This window comes from Leuresthes tenuis, unplaced genomic scaffold (genome assembly GCF_036924035.1).
Source record: "Leuresthes tenuis unplaced genomic scaffold, fLeuTen1.0.hap1 SCAF_14, whole genome shotgun sequence".
NCBI classification, from domain to species: domain Eukaryota; kingdom Metazoa; phylum Chordata; class Actinopteri; order Atheriniformes; family Atherinopsidae; genus Leuresthes; species Leuresthes tenuis.
Window position 1 is genome coordinate 23,238,417 of NW_027325368.1, and position 21,162 is coordinate 23,259,578.

At 40.7% G+C, this 21,162-nt stretch overlaps 1 protein-coding gene across 2 annotated transcripts in view; it reads right to left on the bottom strand.

Moving 5' to 3' along the window:
• Nucleotides 1-21,162, bottom strand: part of LOC140269265 (low-density lipoprotein receptor-related protein 8-like) — an 81,379-nt gene that overhangs the window by 18,587 nt on the left and 41,630 nt on the right. For both annotated transcript variants that reach the window (XM_072364295.1, XM_072364294.1), the window contains exons 4-9: nucleotides 19,272-19,400; nucleotides 8,867-9,256; nucleotides 5,971-6,093; nucleotides 5,574-5,696; nucleotides 1,697-1,816; nucleotides 1,046-1,171 (exon numbers count right to left, since the gene is read on the bottom strand). In XM_072364295.1, coding sequence (XP_072220396.1) covers nucleotides 1,046-1,171; nucleotides 1,697-1,816; nucleotides 5,574-5,696; nucleotides 5,971-6,093; nucleotides 8,867-9,256; nucleotides 19,272-19,400 — 1,011 coding nt within the window. The remainder of the gene's footprint in view (nucleotides 1-1,045; nucleotides 1,172-1,696; nucleotides 1,817-5,573; nucleotides 5,697-5,970; nucleotides 6,094-8,866; nucleotides 9,257-19,271; nucleotides 19,401-21,162) is intronic.

A 21,162-nucleotide genomic window follows, 5' to 3' on the forward strand; every position in this document is an offset into this window, starting at 1 on the left:
TCACCAGCACAAGATTTAAGAACATCACTTAAATTGACTTCAGCACACCAATGCCTTTCTAAAGATGCCTTGGTAAGAAATAGACAGTTTAAGGAAATACCAAAATGACCTTTTCATTCAAATGAGAAACCTCATAAAGCGAAGTGAAATCTCAGAGGAGAAAACACACAAGCCAACAAAAAAAACTCCCTTTAACATAAAACTGCAGTTTAGTATTTATTCAAAATGTCCGTTCATTGCAAAAATAATGTGCTAAGATTAAGAATAAAAAGTGCCCACATGCTATTAGCCTGATTCCATTAAACTGCTCCTGTGAACAGCCTGTCCTCAGTGCGAGCCCTGAAGCCAGTCAGTGGCAGGTAGGATATTTTGACTCGTGTTGTCATTTCAGTGTCTTTTGCAGATCGATTAGGACATCCCTTAATCCTGAAAATGCTGCTGGCAGGTGCGCTGCAGCTCACAGCATCTGTCCCTGGACACTTTACTCTTGTTTAGTGTCTGTGGCTGAGTCAGCAAACTAAATTACCTGCAAATGTTGAGCCACAAAGAGCGGCGCTTGATATATGTGACATCATATGTGGCAATAGTTCGAAGGGATAAGCGACAGTAACAGGAGGACCTGACACAAGTGGCAGGTGGCACCTCCCTGTGTGTGTGTCATGCGCTGCACACTCACACATCACAGCTTTGTCTCCTTCTGCCCAGCTGTTTCAGCAGATGTATGATGATAATTTAAAAAAAAAAAACAACAACAAAGGGACAGATTTCAACAAATTATCACTGATATAAGATGGAGATGTAGAGAGAGCCCACATAGTCTATCATAAAACAAAACTAACAGTTCCACGGAGCTTCCTCAGTATGGTACTAATCTGTTATCACATCAGCGATCTCCAGAACATACTGATATTTACAGTAATTGTGGGTTTGTCGTGTGTATCGTGTAATGGACCAACACACAGCTTTATGCATCCAGCCCGTTATTTTACAAACTATTTCTAGTTTCCAGGCTACTGTTCTCAGGTGCCTCGCCTTCGTAGCTCACCTTCTGCCTTGCAAGTCTTAGAGACAGGGTCCATTTCGTATCCTTCATAGCATTCACACTTAAAATCCCCCTTGTAGTTGATGCAGATCTGACTGCATGCATCTGGGTTCTCACACTCATCGATGTCTGCAGGGAGGAAAGAGAAGAGAGGTAATCAGTGAGCTGGAAAGGGAAGATGAGACAGAAAGTGACAAATTCACCCTTATGATGGGTAGGATGGGAAAATGAAAATTCCTTATATCTAAATAAACCAATGCTTTTCCTTAATAAGACTCCAATAATAGGTGAACATGAATGCTGTTTTATGCGTGTTGGTGGTGGAGAAGCACACGCTCGAGGAGTCGATAGGGAGTCAGGGTGTGTCCCCGTCAACTTCTCCTGACCTCCCTCCTTTCAGCTGGCTGTGATGTGGAAGTGTTAGTGTTAAAATGATGGGAAAGGGTGTGAAGGACATGCTGCATGCACGTGAGAGCGGTGTGACTGCATTCATTTCCCTGTGGGAGCAAGCAGAGGTGCAGAGAGACGGACAGCGAGAGAGCTGCCCAAAGCGAAACAGCAACCACAGCCGACACACACAAATTTATCGTAGCACGGTCAGCAGCCGACCTGCCACTCCATACATTTATTTATCTGAATCGTATGTTTATTCACCTCCACAAGTCTTCTTGTCTAGCAGCTGGTAGCCGGCGGGGCACTGGCACTCGAAGCCAATCGGCCGGTCCATGCAGACATGGGAGCAGCCGCCGTTATTGATCATACACTCGTTCAACCCTGCGACACACACACACACACACACACACACAAGAAGATGGTGGTCAAATGCAGGCAACAATGGAGGAGGCTGGGACACTGTGGTCAACTGAACCTAAAAATAGATTCAGCAAGGACTTCTTTCAGCTCTGCTCTTGCTCTCTACTGTAATGGTTCGTGTTATTTTCACACTGGTGGTAGAAATCATCATCACTTTATCTCAGGCGTCGGACTCAGGTTTTTCCCCCATTTTCTTTTTTTTTTTTCAGTAAAGTGAAAGTAGAGAAGCAGCCTCGCACATACATTAGCAGTTCTATACAATTTATCTTCTTAAATTAATGGAATGTTTTAGGAATCAATAACTGAAAGTAAACCCATCGACAAACCAAAGAAATGACAATAATTCCAGCGTGTCATCAGTAGTTTGCAGGCTTTGCTTTTAACACACCTGAAGCAAAGCTGCACAGTGACTGGCAGACAGCTGCAAAGTGTTGATAAAGACAAATGGATTCACCTGAAAGAGAATCCATGCTTCTAAACAACAGAGGGCTTAATTCTCAACAGTATGCGACCCAATCTCGCGTTACACATTTGTCAATAACCAGTGAGCTTTATATCATCAGCCACAGGAAGCTGAGCTCGCCACTCGCCAAAAGTAAAGCGCTGCGTCAGCTGAACAGTCACCGGTGTCAAGATGAAGCTGCATTGGTTGAATAGCTCAACAGCAGACAGAAAAAAGTACACCTCTGTAGGGCTCTCCCTTTGTGCATATAAGTGTGACTCAGACTGCTTCGGAGTATGTTATTGTGGTTAAGGAAGTTTCCATTTCTGTAAAAAAAACTCTTTCAATGAAAGCTTCTTATATAAAACATTATACAGGATCAATATGGTTTATAGACATAAAACACATCCAGCTTCAAATCATTTACAGACCTGGTTGTAAGTTTTCATGATGATTTGAAACCTTTATAGTTTTATAAAGCTCCATAATTACAGTATAAACATAACCTTTATGGAAAATCCCATGCAGATGCTGGAACCTCTGGTGTTATATTATGAGAAGCTGTAAACTCTACACTGATCCATATTCACCATAGAGGTTAATACAGTACAGCTAACCTATCAGCCGACTGCTGCCTATGGAAGTATTTGGTGCATGTGGATTTTTTGAGTTTGTGTTTCTGGCCACCTGATCATTTTAAGTGCAACATTCAATCTTTTCCTGTCTGCTTTTGGTATAAACTCAACTCTTTGTAGAGGATAAATGCTTCACATTTGTTCATCAGTTAGCTGTGAACTCTGGGGGGAATATGTCTGAGTTTCTGTTTAAAATGTGCAGGAGACTGGACATGATGCAGAAGTTAAGCTGTGGAAATCCCATCTTTATTTACAACGCACTGAAAATAGTGGATGAGGCTCCTTGTTATGTTGATTTCAGTAATGCATGTATCTGAATGTATCTGAATGTATCTGAATGTATCTGAATGTATCTGAATGTATCTGAATGTATCTGAATGTATCTGAATGTATCTGAATGTATCTGAATGTATCCACAGTAGTGAGAAACAACTGGAAGGCAGCATATAGGAGCTCTCACCAGCATTCGCTTGCACACAGGCTGTAAATCCTCTGGAAAATCTGCTATGTTCATACGTCTGGAGAAAATACGGCCGATATTTGCATTTACCCGTGCCGCCGCCCCGGAACATCTTTAGAACATTTCACCACTTCAGTGCATGTGTGAAAACAGCTATTGACACCTGTGAGCAGTTTATCTACGTGACCAACAAATGAGATGTTATTGTCACATGATTCTCATGGCTGCATTGTAAGTCTCAATCTGCCACTCACAGGGGCACCCGCTATTCTCTTTCCATTCATTGGAAATGAACTGCAGGCAGCGGAAAAGACCAAGATCTAGCTTTATTTGAGATCTCACTTATCCTGTCTCTTTGAGAAACAAGAAAGAGACGGGGTGGGAATGAAAGGAGTCCCAGGAGAGACCCTGTGGGAAAAACTGGAGAGTTGTTGTTTTTTTCAGACTGCTTCCAAGGACAGACCTGATTTAGAGGCTACTTCTCTTTTCCCATGGGTGAGGAAACACCATGTCTCTTCTTGTGTATGCCACCTAAATCTGTCTAGTGCTTCTGTCACTATAGTATCTCACCATGGACAACACGTTTACAGCCGTTCCTCTCACTGAAAGTGATGGTGCAACATTAATAACTGAATGGTGTGCAGAGTAATGGGTCAGCGTTGTTGTAAAATGTCATTACTGCTAATGAGACAGGAAAACGTTTACCTGAGTGCACAGATAATGCACTGCCTTTATTTTCTCTGATAAAAGCCGATGCTGCCAACGCAATCACTCTGAGCATCGACGATTAAGCGTGTTTCAGTGCAGCGGGTGTGTGACTGTCTCTGTGTGTTTTCTCTGTGTGTTTTGGTTCAGAAACAACTTGCAAGTTACTGGCTGAGTGAGCAGGGATGAGGGAGGTGTGTGTGGACACGCTTTAAATGAACTGAGAAAGAGTTATGAGTTGAAGGAGAGAGGGAGGAAGAGGGAGGAAGAGACGAAACGAAGCGAGGGAAGGAACACCTGTGTCATTTTCGTCCCTGGCAGAGGTCAGTCTTCTCTGCCAGCTGTCACTTCTCTCATTCAACTTCAAGTTCTTCTGAGGAAAGGACATTTCATGAGACAGTATGTCTGTTTCTGGCTTTCTCTCTCAGTAATATCTGTTACAAACAGGCTCTTTTTTCTCAGCTCAAAGGCATTTCACTGCTAATGATCTAAATAGATGACGACATGGGGGTGCACGACTTTCAATTAATATGAATGCAACTGAACGCGTCTTCATGGCTTAATGAGCACTTTAATTGTTTTTCTTTGACAATTTGCAATGTTCTTACTAACTTGGAACAAGGAGTCTCATAGATTGGCTCAGCAAATAATGAATAAAATACCTGACAAGATTTTCCTACTCTGTAACTCTCCTTGCAAATATTTGGTTAAAGCTTTTTCAAAAACACGTCAGCTAAATCTCTGCTAAGGTCTGTGGGGTCGTGTTGCAGCCTAGGACAGAATCCCTGGGTGAAGTAAATCGTAACACTTATGCCTCACAGGTAAGAACCCAATCACAGGGAGAGAAGAGATATTTTTAGCTGCTGTGTAGTTAAAAACACAACAGCACATTCTACATGTTAAAATGTATCAATATGGCAAAACGGACATGTGGCTGAGACACAACTTGTATCTGTGACAACTTTTGTTGCACCTCATTTGATATAGTGTCTGATAATGCAAGCAAGGTTCTCTCCATTGCTGTGGAAGGTGTTTCAGTTAAGTTGTGACCAAAGTCTCAATGACCAAGTCTACAACAGAATGAAAAAGCCAGTAATGTTAAATATCTCCTGCGTTTACCATAGCAGAAGACTTTCCTTCTGTGGGGGGGTCATTCGTACATGCAGGCTCCTGTTCTGAATAATGGAAGCTACGGCTAACTTAAACGAGCCTCCATATTTCCCATAATAAGAAAGAGGTTATCACTTAAATCCAAACATGATAAATATGCAAAAGCTCTTTTGTTGGACAGTTTGAGGCCCAAGTTCCATTGATTTAAATATTAACAGTTGATTCTGTTATTTCACAGATCAACTTTCCTTCATTTCATTCTACAGAAAGAAATGAATACCAGTATCATACCAGTTTGTTGCACTTAACATTTTTCGGGGTTAAACAGATTATTCTAACTGCAGAGTGCATTAAAGGCCATCTTACCGCACTCTTTTTTGGGCTCATCTGATCGGTCCTTGCAGTCCTTGACAGAGTCGCACACCTTGGAGCTGTCAATGCACTCTCCATTCTTACACTGAAACTTCAGGGGTCCTTCACATTTGGTGGCTGTAAAATAAATGAACCAGAGATAATGACAGAGAACTGCCGACACAGGTTCACATTCAGTACAAAGCAAATACCTGGCATTCTACAGTACTATTAACATTATCCTAATAGCAAATATCTATTTCATTCATTGTTTGATAAGTCTGTTTTATCGATGTAAGTATTTCTTATCTGATTACTATTATTAATCAATAGAATAATCAATGCAGTAGTGGACTGCCTAAATAATCGTTTGCTAATTCCGACAGAGAGACGTGCAGAAAGTGGAACTCACCGTTGACACAGCCGGACTCGTCGCTGTGGTCAGGACAGTCGTGGACTTTGTTACACTGCTTGGTGCCGTGGATACACGAACCATCACCACACTGGAACTCATCCGGACGACACGTCAGCAGAGCTGTCAGACACGCACAAACACAAGAGAAATCAGGCTTTTGAGTTCCCTTTCATCACTACAAAAGGATAATGAAATCCAAACGGTGCAGCATTTTCACCCATCGGTTTTTCACCACACTTCTTGCTTCCCGCATAAAAAGCAGAAATTACAAAGAAACTACTTTGGAGAAGCAGTGACTGTCATTTCATACATAATCACTGAGCAATTGTATAATTTCCTTCAACTGTATTAGTTCACAGTCTGAGTTGGGTGCTACCCTCAGCCTGAGGGTGTGCAATGAATGATTTTTTTATAATACAGTAACCAAAAGAGGGAAGCTGCATGAAGCCACACCAAATTTCATTAATATCCCAAGCACAGACAATCTTGTCATCAGCAGCACCCACTCTGCTCATATAACTTCCTTCTAACCCCCCTAAAAAGCAATATATATGACTGAGGGGATGGGATTTGGTGTTATCACAAGATGAACAGAACAGAGGCAACAGAACAGAGACCGGGCTACTGGACACCAACGTATAAACGGAAGCTTATAGCAGTACAGTCCTCTCTGCACAGTGTTTCTGTGTATCTTACAGATCAGTGTAGACATCTGTCAATATCTGGTGCTGCAGACAGATACATGTTACATATTCATGAGAACAAACATGGAACAATGTGGGCAACATGGGGATCTATCCCATTCGTTTCATCAATGTAAGGCATTCCTGATACAGGCGTAAAAGTGTGTGAACATACCAAAAACAGTGATGGTAGAACATAAACTGGTTGTTTCTTAACAAGTATGGTGGCTAACAAAGCATCGGCCTTTTTAATGCTGCTTCTACATCCTCTCACACCATGACAGGTGTGTTTGATGTGTGCTCTGCACATTTTCATAATGAATAGGGGGAGCGTCTGGGCTTAGTGACACATCAGCTTCAGGGCTCTCCCATCTATGACCAGCTAATAAGATAATCTGCTTTACCACAAAACCCATCTTCACTCGCTGTTTATCAACAGAAACATATTTGTTATCTGACAAATTTAGCAAAAAAATCTAAATCCTGCTTAGTGCAAACACGTTAAATGAATTAAAGCAACACCTCAGAGGAGGAAGGTTTATTCTAAACTTTAAGACATCCTGTTTTACTCCCAAACAGAAATATACCATTTCTGCAGGCTTGACTAGTATTGTGTGCACTACCTGCTATTCAATAAATCTACAGCATTGAGTAAAAGTCCTGAGTCACCCCTAATTTCTATTAAGTTTGCTTCCAAGCAGCCAGACTTTCTTATAATCTTTTTAAATGGTCTTCAGCAATAGTGGCTAATATTGGCTGCTTTGTCACCCATTTTCCTCCAGTCCTGGCACCTGAACATTTTAATATTGTGTTTTTTGTTTGCAACACAACCTGAAACCTATCTATGACTCATTCAAACATGATGTCAAACCACCTGCTGTGCCCACACATTGTAGACAACTTAGCAGCAAACATCATCTTTCAGCACTTTGTTACTGGCAGCTTGTTGCAAAGATACATACTGTATTTGAATTTTTGTAGATTATCTACAATAAAATAAAAAAACACAGTTTGACAGACATAAAATTACATTTTGGTGGGCGTGTCCAGTGAGTTTTCAGGAAGCTGCCAAGTGGCAGACCAATAAAACTATCCACAGAAGCTGAAAGTGATGACCTTCATGCACACACTGTGTCCTGATGTTAGAATTCACTGTATGTGCTATACTCAGGGGTGAAAGTAAGCCGGTACGGTCCGGTACTGCATACCACTAAAGATTCAGTGGCAGTACGCAGTACCAGGAAGATGGGAGAGAGCGGCTGCCTGCTATAAAGCCCTCATTCAGAACCAGTCACGCTAGCAATATGCAGTCCTGAAAACTACTTTTCCTTTTACCTCAGTCCGAATTGTTTCTGAACTGTCCGTGCTCTTGCCCTGCTTCTCTCCCCCTCCCCTCGGTCTCCTCTGCTGCTCCTGGCCTTTGAAACGTGTACCACGTTTAAGTCGCTTTACGTTGGTTGCAAAATGTCCCAATTAAAATCAGTAGGAGAGTAAGCAGTTGTGTGTCGTGTTATTTGTTCAATTTTAATGATATACAACAGCTCGGAAAGGAACTGCTTATGAGCTAACGACCGGAGATTCCACTCAGCAGTACGTGAGCGCGCGTCTACGTCCGAAACACAGCGGTTGCTATGGGGATCGGTGCCTTTGATTTAGTGTAATAGTACCGGCAAGAATTTAAAACTACTTTCAGGGTGGGGATACAATATGGTGTCTAACAAAGCTAGAAGTAATGTCAACTTTACTTTGTCAACACACACACAAAAAAAGAAATCAGTAAAGCTGTAACTGTGGAAGTCCATGATGGGTTAAACTTCTCAAAGAAAGAACACTAAAATCACTGTTCGGAACATTTCTAATAACTTTATCATTTACACCCTTCTTCTAAGCATTTCCTGTGGAGAACAGTTGAAATGAAAACTGTGTGTGTACACACCTTGACCTTCTAACGCTTAACACCAAGTGTGAAATAGCTTCAACATTTTCATTTTGAGAACTGAGATCACCTATTCAGACGTCCCTATCACGTGGACACATTCAGCTCAAGCTCTCAAGTGTACAGAGAGCCTTTCAGGAAGCACAGCATTTTCTTGCATAAATGTAAGCAGAAAGGGAAGTTTTGAATAACAGAGAACATGTAGTGGGCTCTTTGAGAATAGAAAAGAGACAGGCAAGGAGATGCAATGAACAGAAAGAGAAGGAGAACTCACGGCAGTCTGACTCATCAGATTTGTCCTTGCAGTCCGGATCTCCGTCACACTTCCAGGTCAGCCGAATACATTCCCCATTGGCACAGCGAAATTCGCCTGCAGTGCAGTTGGCTCTGCGGTTAGGCAGGTACGGGACCCCGTCACCGCCGCAGCGCTCTGGCCCTTCATCCGAACTGTCGGAGCAGTCAGGGTCTCCGTCACAGCTCCACATGAGCGGTACACACTCAGAGGTGTTACAGCGGAGATGGTTCGGCCCGCAGGTCAGAGGGGAGGTACATTTGAGCTCATCGCTGCCGTCTCCACAGTCATCATCACCATCGCACACGTAGACGGTGGCCAAGCATTTACGGTTGGCGCACATGAACTCTCCGGTTGGGCAGGCCTTGGCATCTGAAGGAGCAGTAGAACAAAGAGCAAAGGGACATGTCCACTGAAGCAAGAATGTGTTGCATTTACTGTATACAAACGTCTTTATGCAGCTTCACTATATCTGTTATTTACAGGAAGTTTACAGACTACCACTAATACAATTTACACTGAATTGTAACAACTTTAGAACAGACAATTCAGAAAGCACATCGTTAATTTAGTTTTTTCACACAGCAAACAAGTTCAAAGTTTCAGGGCTATAGCTGTGGGTACATTAGAGAATAATAAAATCAGGGTCTTATTGGCTTCGATAGGCACTAAGACAAAAACAGACTTTCTCCTTTAGGCTGCTAGCAAAAGAGAGGCAGCATAACAAAGAGCTAAAATAAAGCTGGAGGGGATGACAGTAGTCATCACAAGAAGATAGTGAGAGGCCTCCTCTCCTGTGGAGCAAAAAATAATAGAGCTCTCATTGCCACCAGCCAACTCGTCTCCTCTTTGTGATGAATCTCTGTCATGACACCTCTCTCAGAATATCATTCTCAATTGCGTTGCCTATGTCAGTTATGTCTGCTTTTTTTGTCTTCACTGTGGCTCCACTTTCTGCTGTCTATGAGAAATAACTCACCGGTATGATGGAAATAATTAAATCATTAACATTTTTCACTATGTTTTCAAGAAGTAGTATCTTTCAAATTGTCATTTAGATATTCTACTAAAAACTGTGGATAAAGAAATAACAAATTAGTACATACTTTTGAGAGCCCTTATTCAGATAGTTTATATTGGATGTCTTATTAGAAACATTTTAAACATTAAAAAAAACAAAAAAAAAACAAGGCAGCACAACAAATTGCTGAAAAAGGTTGGTGGCAGTAAGTCCTCGAGCAAAATGGTGGCATCTAGAAGTGTATTTCAAAGTTTTACATTTTTAAGCTGATTTAAAAAAAAAAGACCCTTGAAATCATGATTTGATTTTTAAAGTATGAAAGTTCTTAAAATTACAGTAAATAAATTAATATAATTAATACAACTGTAATTTCATTAACCATAAACTGTTGCATGCAATTTTGCCAGTTAGCTAAATTAGGCTAGTTAGCTATTAGCTGAGCTAGTTTATCCGGTGCAGCTAAAAAATAAGCAACATCCTTATGTATGTTATGTAGGAAAATGACAAATATGTTGCACCGTCACAAATGAGTGTTCAGGTGACAGAAACACGTACAAATATTGGGAAAATACAAGTTTTAGCAAAGGCTTATTTTAGCTATCTCGTCAACTAACTAAATGAGTGAAAGGGACGTCTTTCTGCTGCAAATTAAAACTACACATTTATGTGGCAACATTTTCTGATGTAGGTGCCACTCTGCTCCTCTCTACAAAGAAAGAATATATGCTACTCTAAATACTCCCATTACCTTTTCCAGCTTTTTCTGTATTTAGTCATGTTGCGCTAAAAGTATTCAGGTTTGAAGGATAGTGAGGGTTCCTACTGTGAGCTCACAGCTGCACAGAGGTCAACTGTGGGAAGAGAAGAATTTGATATTTACACAAACCCAAGGGGATTCCAGCTTTCACACCACTGCTTTTGGCTGTTTACAGGAACGTATTGCTGTTGTCACATCTTACACAGAATTAGCAAACTGTAATGCAGCTGCATATTGTCTTCAACACCATCTCCAAGGTGTCGACTTTACACACCATTTTTAACTACTATTAATCAGAACAGAGGATCAGTTTTTATATAGTGACTCAAGCCAGTTAGAGCTAGCTGAGCTCTCTTCGAGTCTGCCATTTGTGTCCTATAAATATAGTAAAAAAATAAAATACAAATTCAGTTCGTGGGAAAATATAAAGCTAAAAACAACAGAAATCAAACATAACAGTGGCAAGGAAAAGCAGCAGCATCATGAGCATCATGTTTCAGATTAAACTGGGTGAACGTATTATGCTATTTACAACACTGGCTGCAATGTGGTGTCCTACTTACTATCCTATGTAATTATGCCATATGTTAGAATCGTTATCTATTTTTTTCGTTGCAAACATCAGTGTTAAATTCATATCAGTGCAACATGATGGCCAATAAAGCTTGGGCAAAGCCACTGAAATGAAGACAAGTGTTGTGGCTACAGTTCAGTGAAAGGCTTTTTACTCATTAATATTAAACAAGCTGCTGCTGGTTCTGCTGTTTTATAACTACTGCCCTGGTTTTACCTCAACCCACACTCCATCCTAATTTGGCACTAAATAATTAAGGAGATTCAATAAGCATGAGCATTATTACACGAGGGGCAGACCATTAGCAATGTACATGAGTAGCCGGGTTACGCTGGAGAGACTTACTTCTCTGGTGGGGGCAAGTGTAAATGTATTTTAGGACTTTTGATCAACACTTAGATAACAGACCATGTGTTGATGTTGTTGTACAAGTCAGCGGGTTTTAAGTGATAAATAAACAGAAGAACCCAGCATTTTGCCAAGAGGGTTGTTTCATCTTTATTATCCGTCTGTTTAGAGAGTTTGGTACCACTGCTTGTACAAAAAGAAAGCTTTTTTCTGCACTGTGCCATAACTGTAAATGGTGCTATCTTAGAATGAGCAGCCATGCAAAAAAAATAATAAAAATGATTTAGAAAATATAAGGACAATAACATTCAGACGCCCCAAATCCTTTGGCTTTACATGTGGAGTCCCTCAAGTGGCAAGTCCTCGAGTGTTTAACTGGATATACTCCCACTGGGGTCCATCATAAGGGTTATCATACAACATATCTTATCACTCCTCTGCTGACAACACACCTATGAATAATCTCACAAACGCATTACCAATGTCAAATAATGGATGCCCAAAAATGGCTCTGTGGTAGATCCTAAGGCTATCAGAGCTCAGATTAGGACGTTCTTGGGTCAGTCTTATGAGAATGTTCATGGTTTCATTTCATACAATTTTAGCTTGACTAGCAAAGCAAATAATAAAGCTTATTCAGAACGCTGAGGCCAGAGTTTTAACTAACGGGAGATGGTGTGAACAAACCACTCCCGTCTCTTTACTGGATACCAGTAAAACAAACAACTGCTCTGAAAATACAACACTGCCTACACAGCTTTGATGTAATCTCCCTTCAGAGATAAATAAAGTTGTTGATTGTTATATGTCATTGTTATTCAAGTTACTGAACTGAATTGTATTGAATTGACCTAACAGTCCTTTTCAGATGAAGATTCAGCAAAGAAAAAGCTAATTTCTACACCTCCATTACGTTCTGTTCCTCACTTACTTAAAAAAATGTAGAAATAAACAAAGAGTGATTTCCACCAGTGTTTCTTTTTCCTTCTTTGAAGCTGTTTTAGAAAAGGTTGACTGAAATTCTGCCTGTTTATTTCTTATATATGGCCAAGGCGACCGGTTTTGCTGTTTTTGTTTCTAGTTAGTGAATATTTGTTTCTTACAGCTCTGTGTGTACCTCTGCATAGAGACAGGTAGATTTGATTTGATCTCACTTTCTGTAGCTAACAAACAGGTAGAAAGCAAGAGGCAAGAAATGCCCCACCTTGAACAGACGGTGTGACAAGCGCTAATTACAGCAACATGTAACTCGTTTGCATAAAGTCTGCCAAGGATAGACTGAATGTCAGAAGTGAAGGTACAGTGTGAAAAACGTTTTCCAGTAGATCTGCAACATAAAACTATAAACTGTGAATGGAGCTCATAGGGGCTCTTAAAATACCTAAAAATATGGCCAACGGTCCTTTATTCAGTTTTTAATTTTCAATTGTCAACTACCGCAACATTTTTCTTAGCAGAAAACAGAATTTGCATAACACCATTAAAGTACTCAATAATGTGGACAAATTAAAAACTCCATTAACGTTCTTAAGTCATTAAAGGCTTCAAGTGTTGGAACAGAATCACAGGTTGTACTTTTCTTTTTTACCTTTCCTGAGACTGCTGCTGTAAAAGTCCAAAGCTGACAGCAAAGCACTTTACTTTCTCTGGCAGCTTTGATGATGGGAGATTGTTGCCAGCGGCAACCAGTGGCTCGGTTGTAGAGGAAAGAGATGGCTGCCTGTTCTGCTCGCATTAGCATTACAGCTGATGAATGTGGACTATTTGTGTGCACGCGTGTGTGTGTGTGTGTGTGTGTGTGAAGCTGGATGCAAGAAGAAAGAAAGAATCCACCGTGAAAGGTAAAGAAATATATTTAGTGTCAGAGGACGACAGGAAGGAAAAAAGGAAACAAGAAGTGCATCCAAGTTGGAGGTTGGCATGTAAAAACAGCTATTTATTTTTTCTATGAGCACACACATTATTAGTTCTCGGCAGCCTAACGTCTTCTCAGCTTTTAGGGGACTTTATGTCAGAGAACTGAGGTCAATTAGAGTCACAGCCTCTGTGAAAAGGTCATCGACACAAATACAAACAACGTCCATTAAAAGACAATACTGCAGTGATAACACACACACACACACACACATACATTCACTCAGGTCATAGTTCCTCACCGGGGAAGTAGCCGAGTGCCTGCCCTTTCCTGTGCTGCCATGCACAGTTAAAGAGCAGACACAGAAACACAGAAACGATAACTCTCTCCTCTACAGTCACAACTGGGACAAGATAATAGAGGACAAGATGGGAGTCAAAAGTCTCACTGACATCATTACTGCCTGAAAGGGTATGCTAAGTGAAGGCAAATAGGTGAAGACAAAAGAGAGACAGAATCAGACAGATTTCAGTTAGTGAAATGAAATCAGTAAGCTTCATTACTGGAGATGCACTGTATTTAGGAGATCAGTTTCACTACAGGGACAGGGGGGCAGGTGTGAGGAAGACAGGCTGTAACCGTTTGCCTCGCAGTATGCAAGCAGCACCAAACATGAATATGGAGAGCAGGCAAAAGTACCACCTTAAAGAGATGTCATGCACACACACCAGGCAGTAAAGTAATTCTGACATTAAGTGCAACTGTCAACACACAAATGAAAACACAATAATCCTGACTTGTTCCAGTAGATCCCAGTAGACAGACATGCTCCAGCGAAATGCCAGAAGGGACAAGTGCACATTAATCTCTACATCACTAAGAGTTGAGGATACAGTTCAACTTCCTTCTGGAGCGTCTCTGAAGCTGCTGCTTAAAGTAATGTTGATCAGGGAGAGCCTTTTCTGGTGAGGGCAAAATTCAACTTAATACATAATTCAACATGTGGACGACTCAATTAGTAGATACGTCTGCAAAATCTCCTTTTACAATTAGCAAGGGGTGAGGCAAATTTCTACTATTGGCTGAAACAAACTGTGGGTTCAAGCCAATTTGCTTGAAACTATAAGGAGGAAACTCCCAAAAGCATAAAAAAGCAGGTGCAAAAGAAAAAGAGAGGTAAGATAAAGACATATTTGATTTCATGCATAATCTTAATTGACATTAAATCATGTACAGTCAAGCTCTAATTAAAGACTAGTTCGCATGCATCTTCATCAGTTTTTGGGAATAAACAATTGTGTTTTAAAAACGCATCCAAAATGATAAACTGAAGAACTGCGAAATGCAGAGACAGAAAATCAGTTTTCATGTCAACGCCTATTTTATACGGCAGTGGAAAATCATTAACTGAATTAATGACGCTCATTGCTGAGAAAACTTGTTAAACAGATCTTTAAAAAAAGTTTTACTCATTTCCTTTAGACCATCAAATATCTAGTGTAGGACAACAACACAAACTTTATACACACTGATTACATCACACTGAGATCGAAAAGTAAGCCAACACGATACTTTAAAAGCTTATTAGCTGATATGTGCTTCCACTGACAACAGATGAACAGGATTACATTCGTCTTTACTGCACCTCTCCCTTTGTTGCTAATTTTTGATCCAGGGCACCTAACAACATTAATCTCTTCATTTTGAACACCTGCCAAGATAAACTGGACTTGCAACAGATTGCCAATAGCAAGGAATAGCACTGCTGAAGGTATAAATTGGCTTATATCTTAAAATCAAATAAAAATGCTGTTCTAAACACCAGTAAGTGCAAGTCATTCGAATCAATACTGCACATAACTCATTTACTGTATTACTTGAACAGAAGTTGATGCTGCAGGTCATGTTATTCTATGAATTCATGTTTATAATCTAAGGAGGAGGAGCTAGGAGCCAAAATGACTGCATGTGGTAGTATAAAAAAGAAATTAAGGCTCAGGTTATATGCATTGTCTGATTACAGGAAGCCAAATGTGCTTATAGCTACTGGAGCAGGCCTCACTGAAAAGTGGGGGTGACAGGGGTGCCATTACTGAGAAGAATGTGTGGGAGACGGCTTTTAACACAGTCGCATCTAAAAGACATTGAGGGCTTCATACCTCTGTTGCTCACATAAAAAGTGTCAAAAACTCAGAGGCACAGATGTAGCCCCTTGGAATTGCTTCTCCCTCTCAAACGCCAGCCAGCCGGCCAATCTATGTGGCTATATCTGTCGTTTTCTTGGACTTCTTCCTCCTTTCTAACCTTCACGCTACGGGCCCATCACAGCATTAAGTGAGTGTGAATGTCAGATCGTCAAACTTGAGAAATATTTAAACACAGCACTCCTCTCATACTGAATACTGAGAGAGGATCCTTAGCATCTTCTACCATAGAGGCCAATCAATGTACTTGGCAAGGCTGCATTTCTTATCAAAATATAAAACAATCAACACCTTTTTTTTCCTTTGGATCTTTAGCCATGGCGCCATGTACCACAGCACTCCGACTAAATCAGAGGTACTTATTTGTGAGCTTATTTGTGTGTGTTGGTACACATTTGGTCGACCTGCAGATTGAAATTTCTATAAACATGTTCAATAACAACAGTCGGTCAAACCCCACTCTGGCCTGGTCATTAGGATAATGATGTTTACTGTATTTCAGAATTTTCCCGGGTATGTCTCATCATAATCAAGGTTGTTCATTTTGGCCTCACAATTGTGGATCTGCCTCTGACTGAATGAGAGGAAATTTTTCAGGTGGAGGTTTTCAGGAGGAAAAATAGCCTTGAGCTTCAGTTTAAACTATTCCTCACACTGGCAACTCACAAAACCAAGCTGACGATGGGTGAAAGGACATAAATCATGAGGTGTAGTTATGTGGTTCAACACAACATCGGAGGAAACGGAATTGTGAATAAATTACTTGGTGGGCAATTCTGCAGCTGTTAAAACCTGAAAAACCCTGCAATGTGAGCATGTTTGAAACACTGGAAAGGATTTGCAGATTAATTATTAGGCTGGTTAATCAGGCCAGTTATCTGCCAACACCAGCCATCAGCTATCAGTTCAATTCACCATCACACACACACACACACACACACACACACACACAGACACGGCTGATGCAGGCAGCTTCCTGCATGGTGGTTTGAACGTATGGACATGTTTCGGAACATATTGTTTTTTGTTCTTCTGTCTTATCGCTTTGTTCTGTGAAGTAATTCCAAATGTTCTCCACATATATTTGCGTATGTTTCTGCCATGCTGCATACGATGGCAAAAGGGAACAAAAAAAAAGCCTTTTTCTGGCACGAACAAAATGCAGCTGAAAACATGTCTTTAAGTAGGTTTTATTCTCGATGGTGCTGCAACATCTTTTCATACTTCTTTATTCATCGTCTACCTTTACATGTAGACTTGGCATGGAAGCAGATGGAGGATTCACTTCAAAGCAGAGTGAACTCTGCATACCCGCAACGCACCAGACACACTCAGACCAAACGGTAATTTCCATTTCTCCTCCCTAACTTCTCTTCATCTTAAGGAACTGGAGCTTTTAGTATGCTGTAACTGTATGAACAAATCAGGGCTGCAGTGACAACATGAAGGGTGAACTTACCTCAGAGGCACGACGAGGAAAAAGACAGACCCATCAGTCTCTTAAAAAACGTAGAAATTAGTTTGAGCTTGAAAAAAGAAAAACAGTTTGACAATAATCAAATCTTTAAATTTATTCTTTGAAAATCAGAGGTTTGACATTTAGTTTTACAGCAATTTGTTGGTAGATTGAAAAAAGTCAACATTATGGAAAGCAGCTTGTAGGCTGAGGTTCAAGCTAGCAAACTACAACACAAGGCTGATAAATGTTTCAATTAAAATGTCATCATGTAATAATAGTTTTAGACTCAAAGGGCTCTTAGCTATTTATTTTCACTGCAAAGCTTAAAATGCCATCGCATAGTTAAGAAGTTTGTCTCCTATTTATAGCGGCCGATGCAGGGTAGCTGCAGAATGAAGATTGAGATTGTGTCTTAAGTCCATAAGCAATGCGTTGAGTAGCTTGTGGTTTGTAGATAATTTATGTAAACAGGGCGCAATGATGCTGATGAAAACAAGACTTTTAGCAAAGGATAAATAGTATTTACTACAATCAGAAAAATATTGTAATTATTTTAGTGCAAAGGAGGAATGGGGTCACGGGGAAAAAGTTTTTTTAAACTTACCAATGCAAGAATAGAGTCAAAAGATCATACACTTATTTCATGAATAAAGTTGACCTTTTTTGAACTCCTTTGTCTAAAAAATCTACGCCACAATTTGAACCACATCCTCTTTATTCTTTAGAGCACCGATTTGGAGCTCATATGCAGTAACAGTGAAAAATAAATGCTTCTTAGCTTTGCTTTTAGATCTGATCTGCAGTGAGGCAACAATTAAAAGCATCCTGTCCTTGGTTTAAACATAATCTTTCATGCTGGCACTGGGCCCAATCAGTCTTGGCCTGAGCAGCACACAGTAGGCCTAACTTGTGCTACCATCAAGCACTGTTCTCTGCTGGAATTGGGAGTAAGTCTCTCTCAAGTGGCCGTGCTAAGCACCTTTTACCCCTGCAGGGATGTTGGCCTTTGCCTGAGTGGGCGACAGCCTGCTGCCTGCCTTCATGTCACCACTGAGAGGCTTAAAGACTGCTGCATCAATACAGACATTAGAATGAAAGAAGGATTAGTCTAGGCTAGACTGAGTCTCAATGAACAGCACAGCGAAAAGCCATCTAAGCTAAGAAGGTATTAGTTCGAATGTCAATAGACTCACTGCCGCTTGCTCTGGCGCGAGTGTGTGGGGGCCATTTTGAGGTCTTTGAGTCATTCAGAAGATACTTACAATCAAATAGATCTGGCTTCCTCTCTTAATAAAAACTCACAATTGGTTGCTGTTTTCTTAATATGAACATGAATGCCTTAAAAAAGCCCACCAGACACAATCTCAACACCCACATAAAACTGTGGAGCAGCAGGTGCTGGCAAGCAACAACACCATGAATACAAGATAAGGAGCTGGCTTTTTTTTTCTGTCTTCATGCATTTACTGACATGCACCATTTTGCACATTCTTCAAAGTCTTAACACCTACAGCTCAGTTGCCTCAATCACCTTTCCGTGACGTGAAGAGGCAAGGGAGAGAAAAAGACGGAGAAGCCGATTCTTCACGGCTCCTCGGAAGTAGGGCAAGGATAGTCCCTGCAGGGGCGTGGGGGAGGGGGCTACCACACGGAGTAGTTGTGCGATTGGCTGCATGTGAGGTGGCATCATTTTTGATGGTTCTGAAGGCCCTGCGGTAGGACGACTAAAGCTACAAAACGTAATGGCAGAAATATCACAACACCAGCAGAAAGCTCCAAATATTGGATGTTTTGCACCTGAAATCACTTTACATCAAAGGGGACTTTGCTGTCAAGTGAATGCGGTTCAAAACAAAGTTTGCCTCAAATCTGTCTTATTGTACAGCAGGTTCCCTTCTGTGCTTTAATGTCTGAAGCCTCTGGATAATAAATGAGATCAAAGGATAAAACCTTTCAAAATACAAAACGTGGGATCTGAGTTCATCTTATTCTCCTGAAACTGTTCTTCATAAAGTCAGTGACTCCCGCACATCTTTTCACAGCCACAGTTTGTATTCAAAAGCCCTCCTGAAATGCAATCAGCTGAGAAAAATGGAATTTAATGTGCCCAAATCATGTTTTTCATTTCATTGCGATAAGAGAATTGACAGCCGACTTTAAAACACTCACCAGAGACACAGTCCTCCTCGTCTGCCCCATTCTCACAGTCTTTCTCCCCATCACATCTCCATGACAACGAGACGCACTTGTTGGTGGATCCCCCGCAGTCAAATTTCTCTGGAGGGCACGTCTGTTTGCCTGTGGACAGAGATCAGAAAGGAAGGGAGGTTACTGCAGTGTTTTATAGTCCCATAAAGACAACAAGAAAGCCAACAACAAGACATGGCTGGACTTCATTTCATGTGATGCAGTTATAACATCCAAAACCACGCCACTTTGGCCAATTGATTTTACCGTCTGGGCTGCCTACACAGGAGAGAGATATGCAGAAGGGTGCCCATTTGGCTGAAAAGCAGAGGAACACCCCCCCCACCATTTTTCTTGCCAATCTGTTCTAGCTGGCACAGAATCAGTTTGATCCTGATTACAGTGCGTTTAATGTATCGCATGTTGTTAATTAGAAATATTTGCTTACAGTTCAGCCTCAAGCCTTCCAGAATAATATCAAAGCATCAACAACACAAAGCTTTGTCATTATTTCACAATAATTGAATGTTCGCAACCTTTTTGTCTCACAGCCTTGTGAACCCTTCACAGAAGATAAATGTCTTTCTGTAAAATTCCAGTCACTTTAAACTGATTTTTATATTTAATTGAATATAGTTATAATAAACGTGGACTGCTACATATGACTCTCTTTGATATACTTTTTCCACTAAACTCTTGTATTTTTTCTGTCATCACGCCAATCTTTCCCCCTCCTTGTTATCACTTCTACACTCTCACTGAGACAGCACAGTTGCAAACAATAAGGTAACAAGATCATTTGGAGAGTGAAGAGTGAGAATGAGCTCTATAATGAATACCACTTATGACCTATAATCGAATCTCTGATGCTGTCACAAGCAATGTTGGGCGTAAATTGCACTGTGGGTAATTAGACCAGACAGAGTGAAAGTCTCAGGGGCACGTTTTCACACAAAGTACATCCAGGCATACAGCTCAGAACGCTGCGTTTAGGTTGAAGCTGACATCCATTTTTTTTTCTTTAGTGAGAATCCAATATACAGAAGATTTGAATTATTAAATGAGATATATCTTCCATGGCATTCACGAGTTTAATGACAGAATTAGTTTGAGCTTTAGCAGGACAAAGTAATGTTCTGTGGCATCAGTGGGTATATAATCTATAAAATGTGCTTAAGGTGCATTGCAACTGCTTTGAAAATGTTTGCATGAAGAACCCGTTCTTCAAAGTCAGAATAATACTCAGTTTGCATTACACAAGACTAATATTATATCCTCACTAATATCAGCTTTTTGCTGCTAATATAAATCTTTGATTTTTTTAAACTGCAACAATAGTATAATTTCCTGCATCACTGCATAATTTCATTTGGGGAAAAAAAAAATCTAATCTTGGCTGGTAAAGGTGCCTTTTGTAGGAAGAAAAAAAAAAGGACTCAGCAGCTTATATAAGTCACTTTGGTGTCTTCTCTGCTGTGGAACAGCAGCCAACACTGGCAGTACTAACACTTGCTGGCTAACAGAGCACAGACAAGAGTAATAGTAAAAACACAATAATTAGAAGAATAGCAGATGCTCCTGGAAAGCAAATATTACCTCCCCCACCATCCCCTCCCACACAGAAACCGCCTTCACCAATGAAATAACGCACACCAAAAAAAAAACAGCCTTGCTCAAATGTAAAGTACTGCAACCACGCCCACAAGTCAGGAGTAATTTTAGCCCATCAGTCATCGCTGCCTGGCTGTGTTTTTATGTCCTTGAATGTAGAGAGGGTGAAAAGAGACAGGCAGAGAGAGGAAATCAGGGAGGCAGCTGCTGCCTGGGGAGCAAGCGGTGAGGACGGCTGATGCAGCGGGGCCGTGACCCCTCT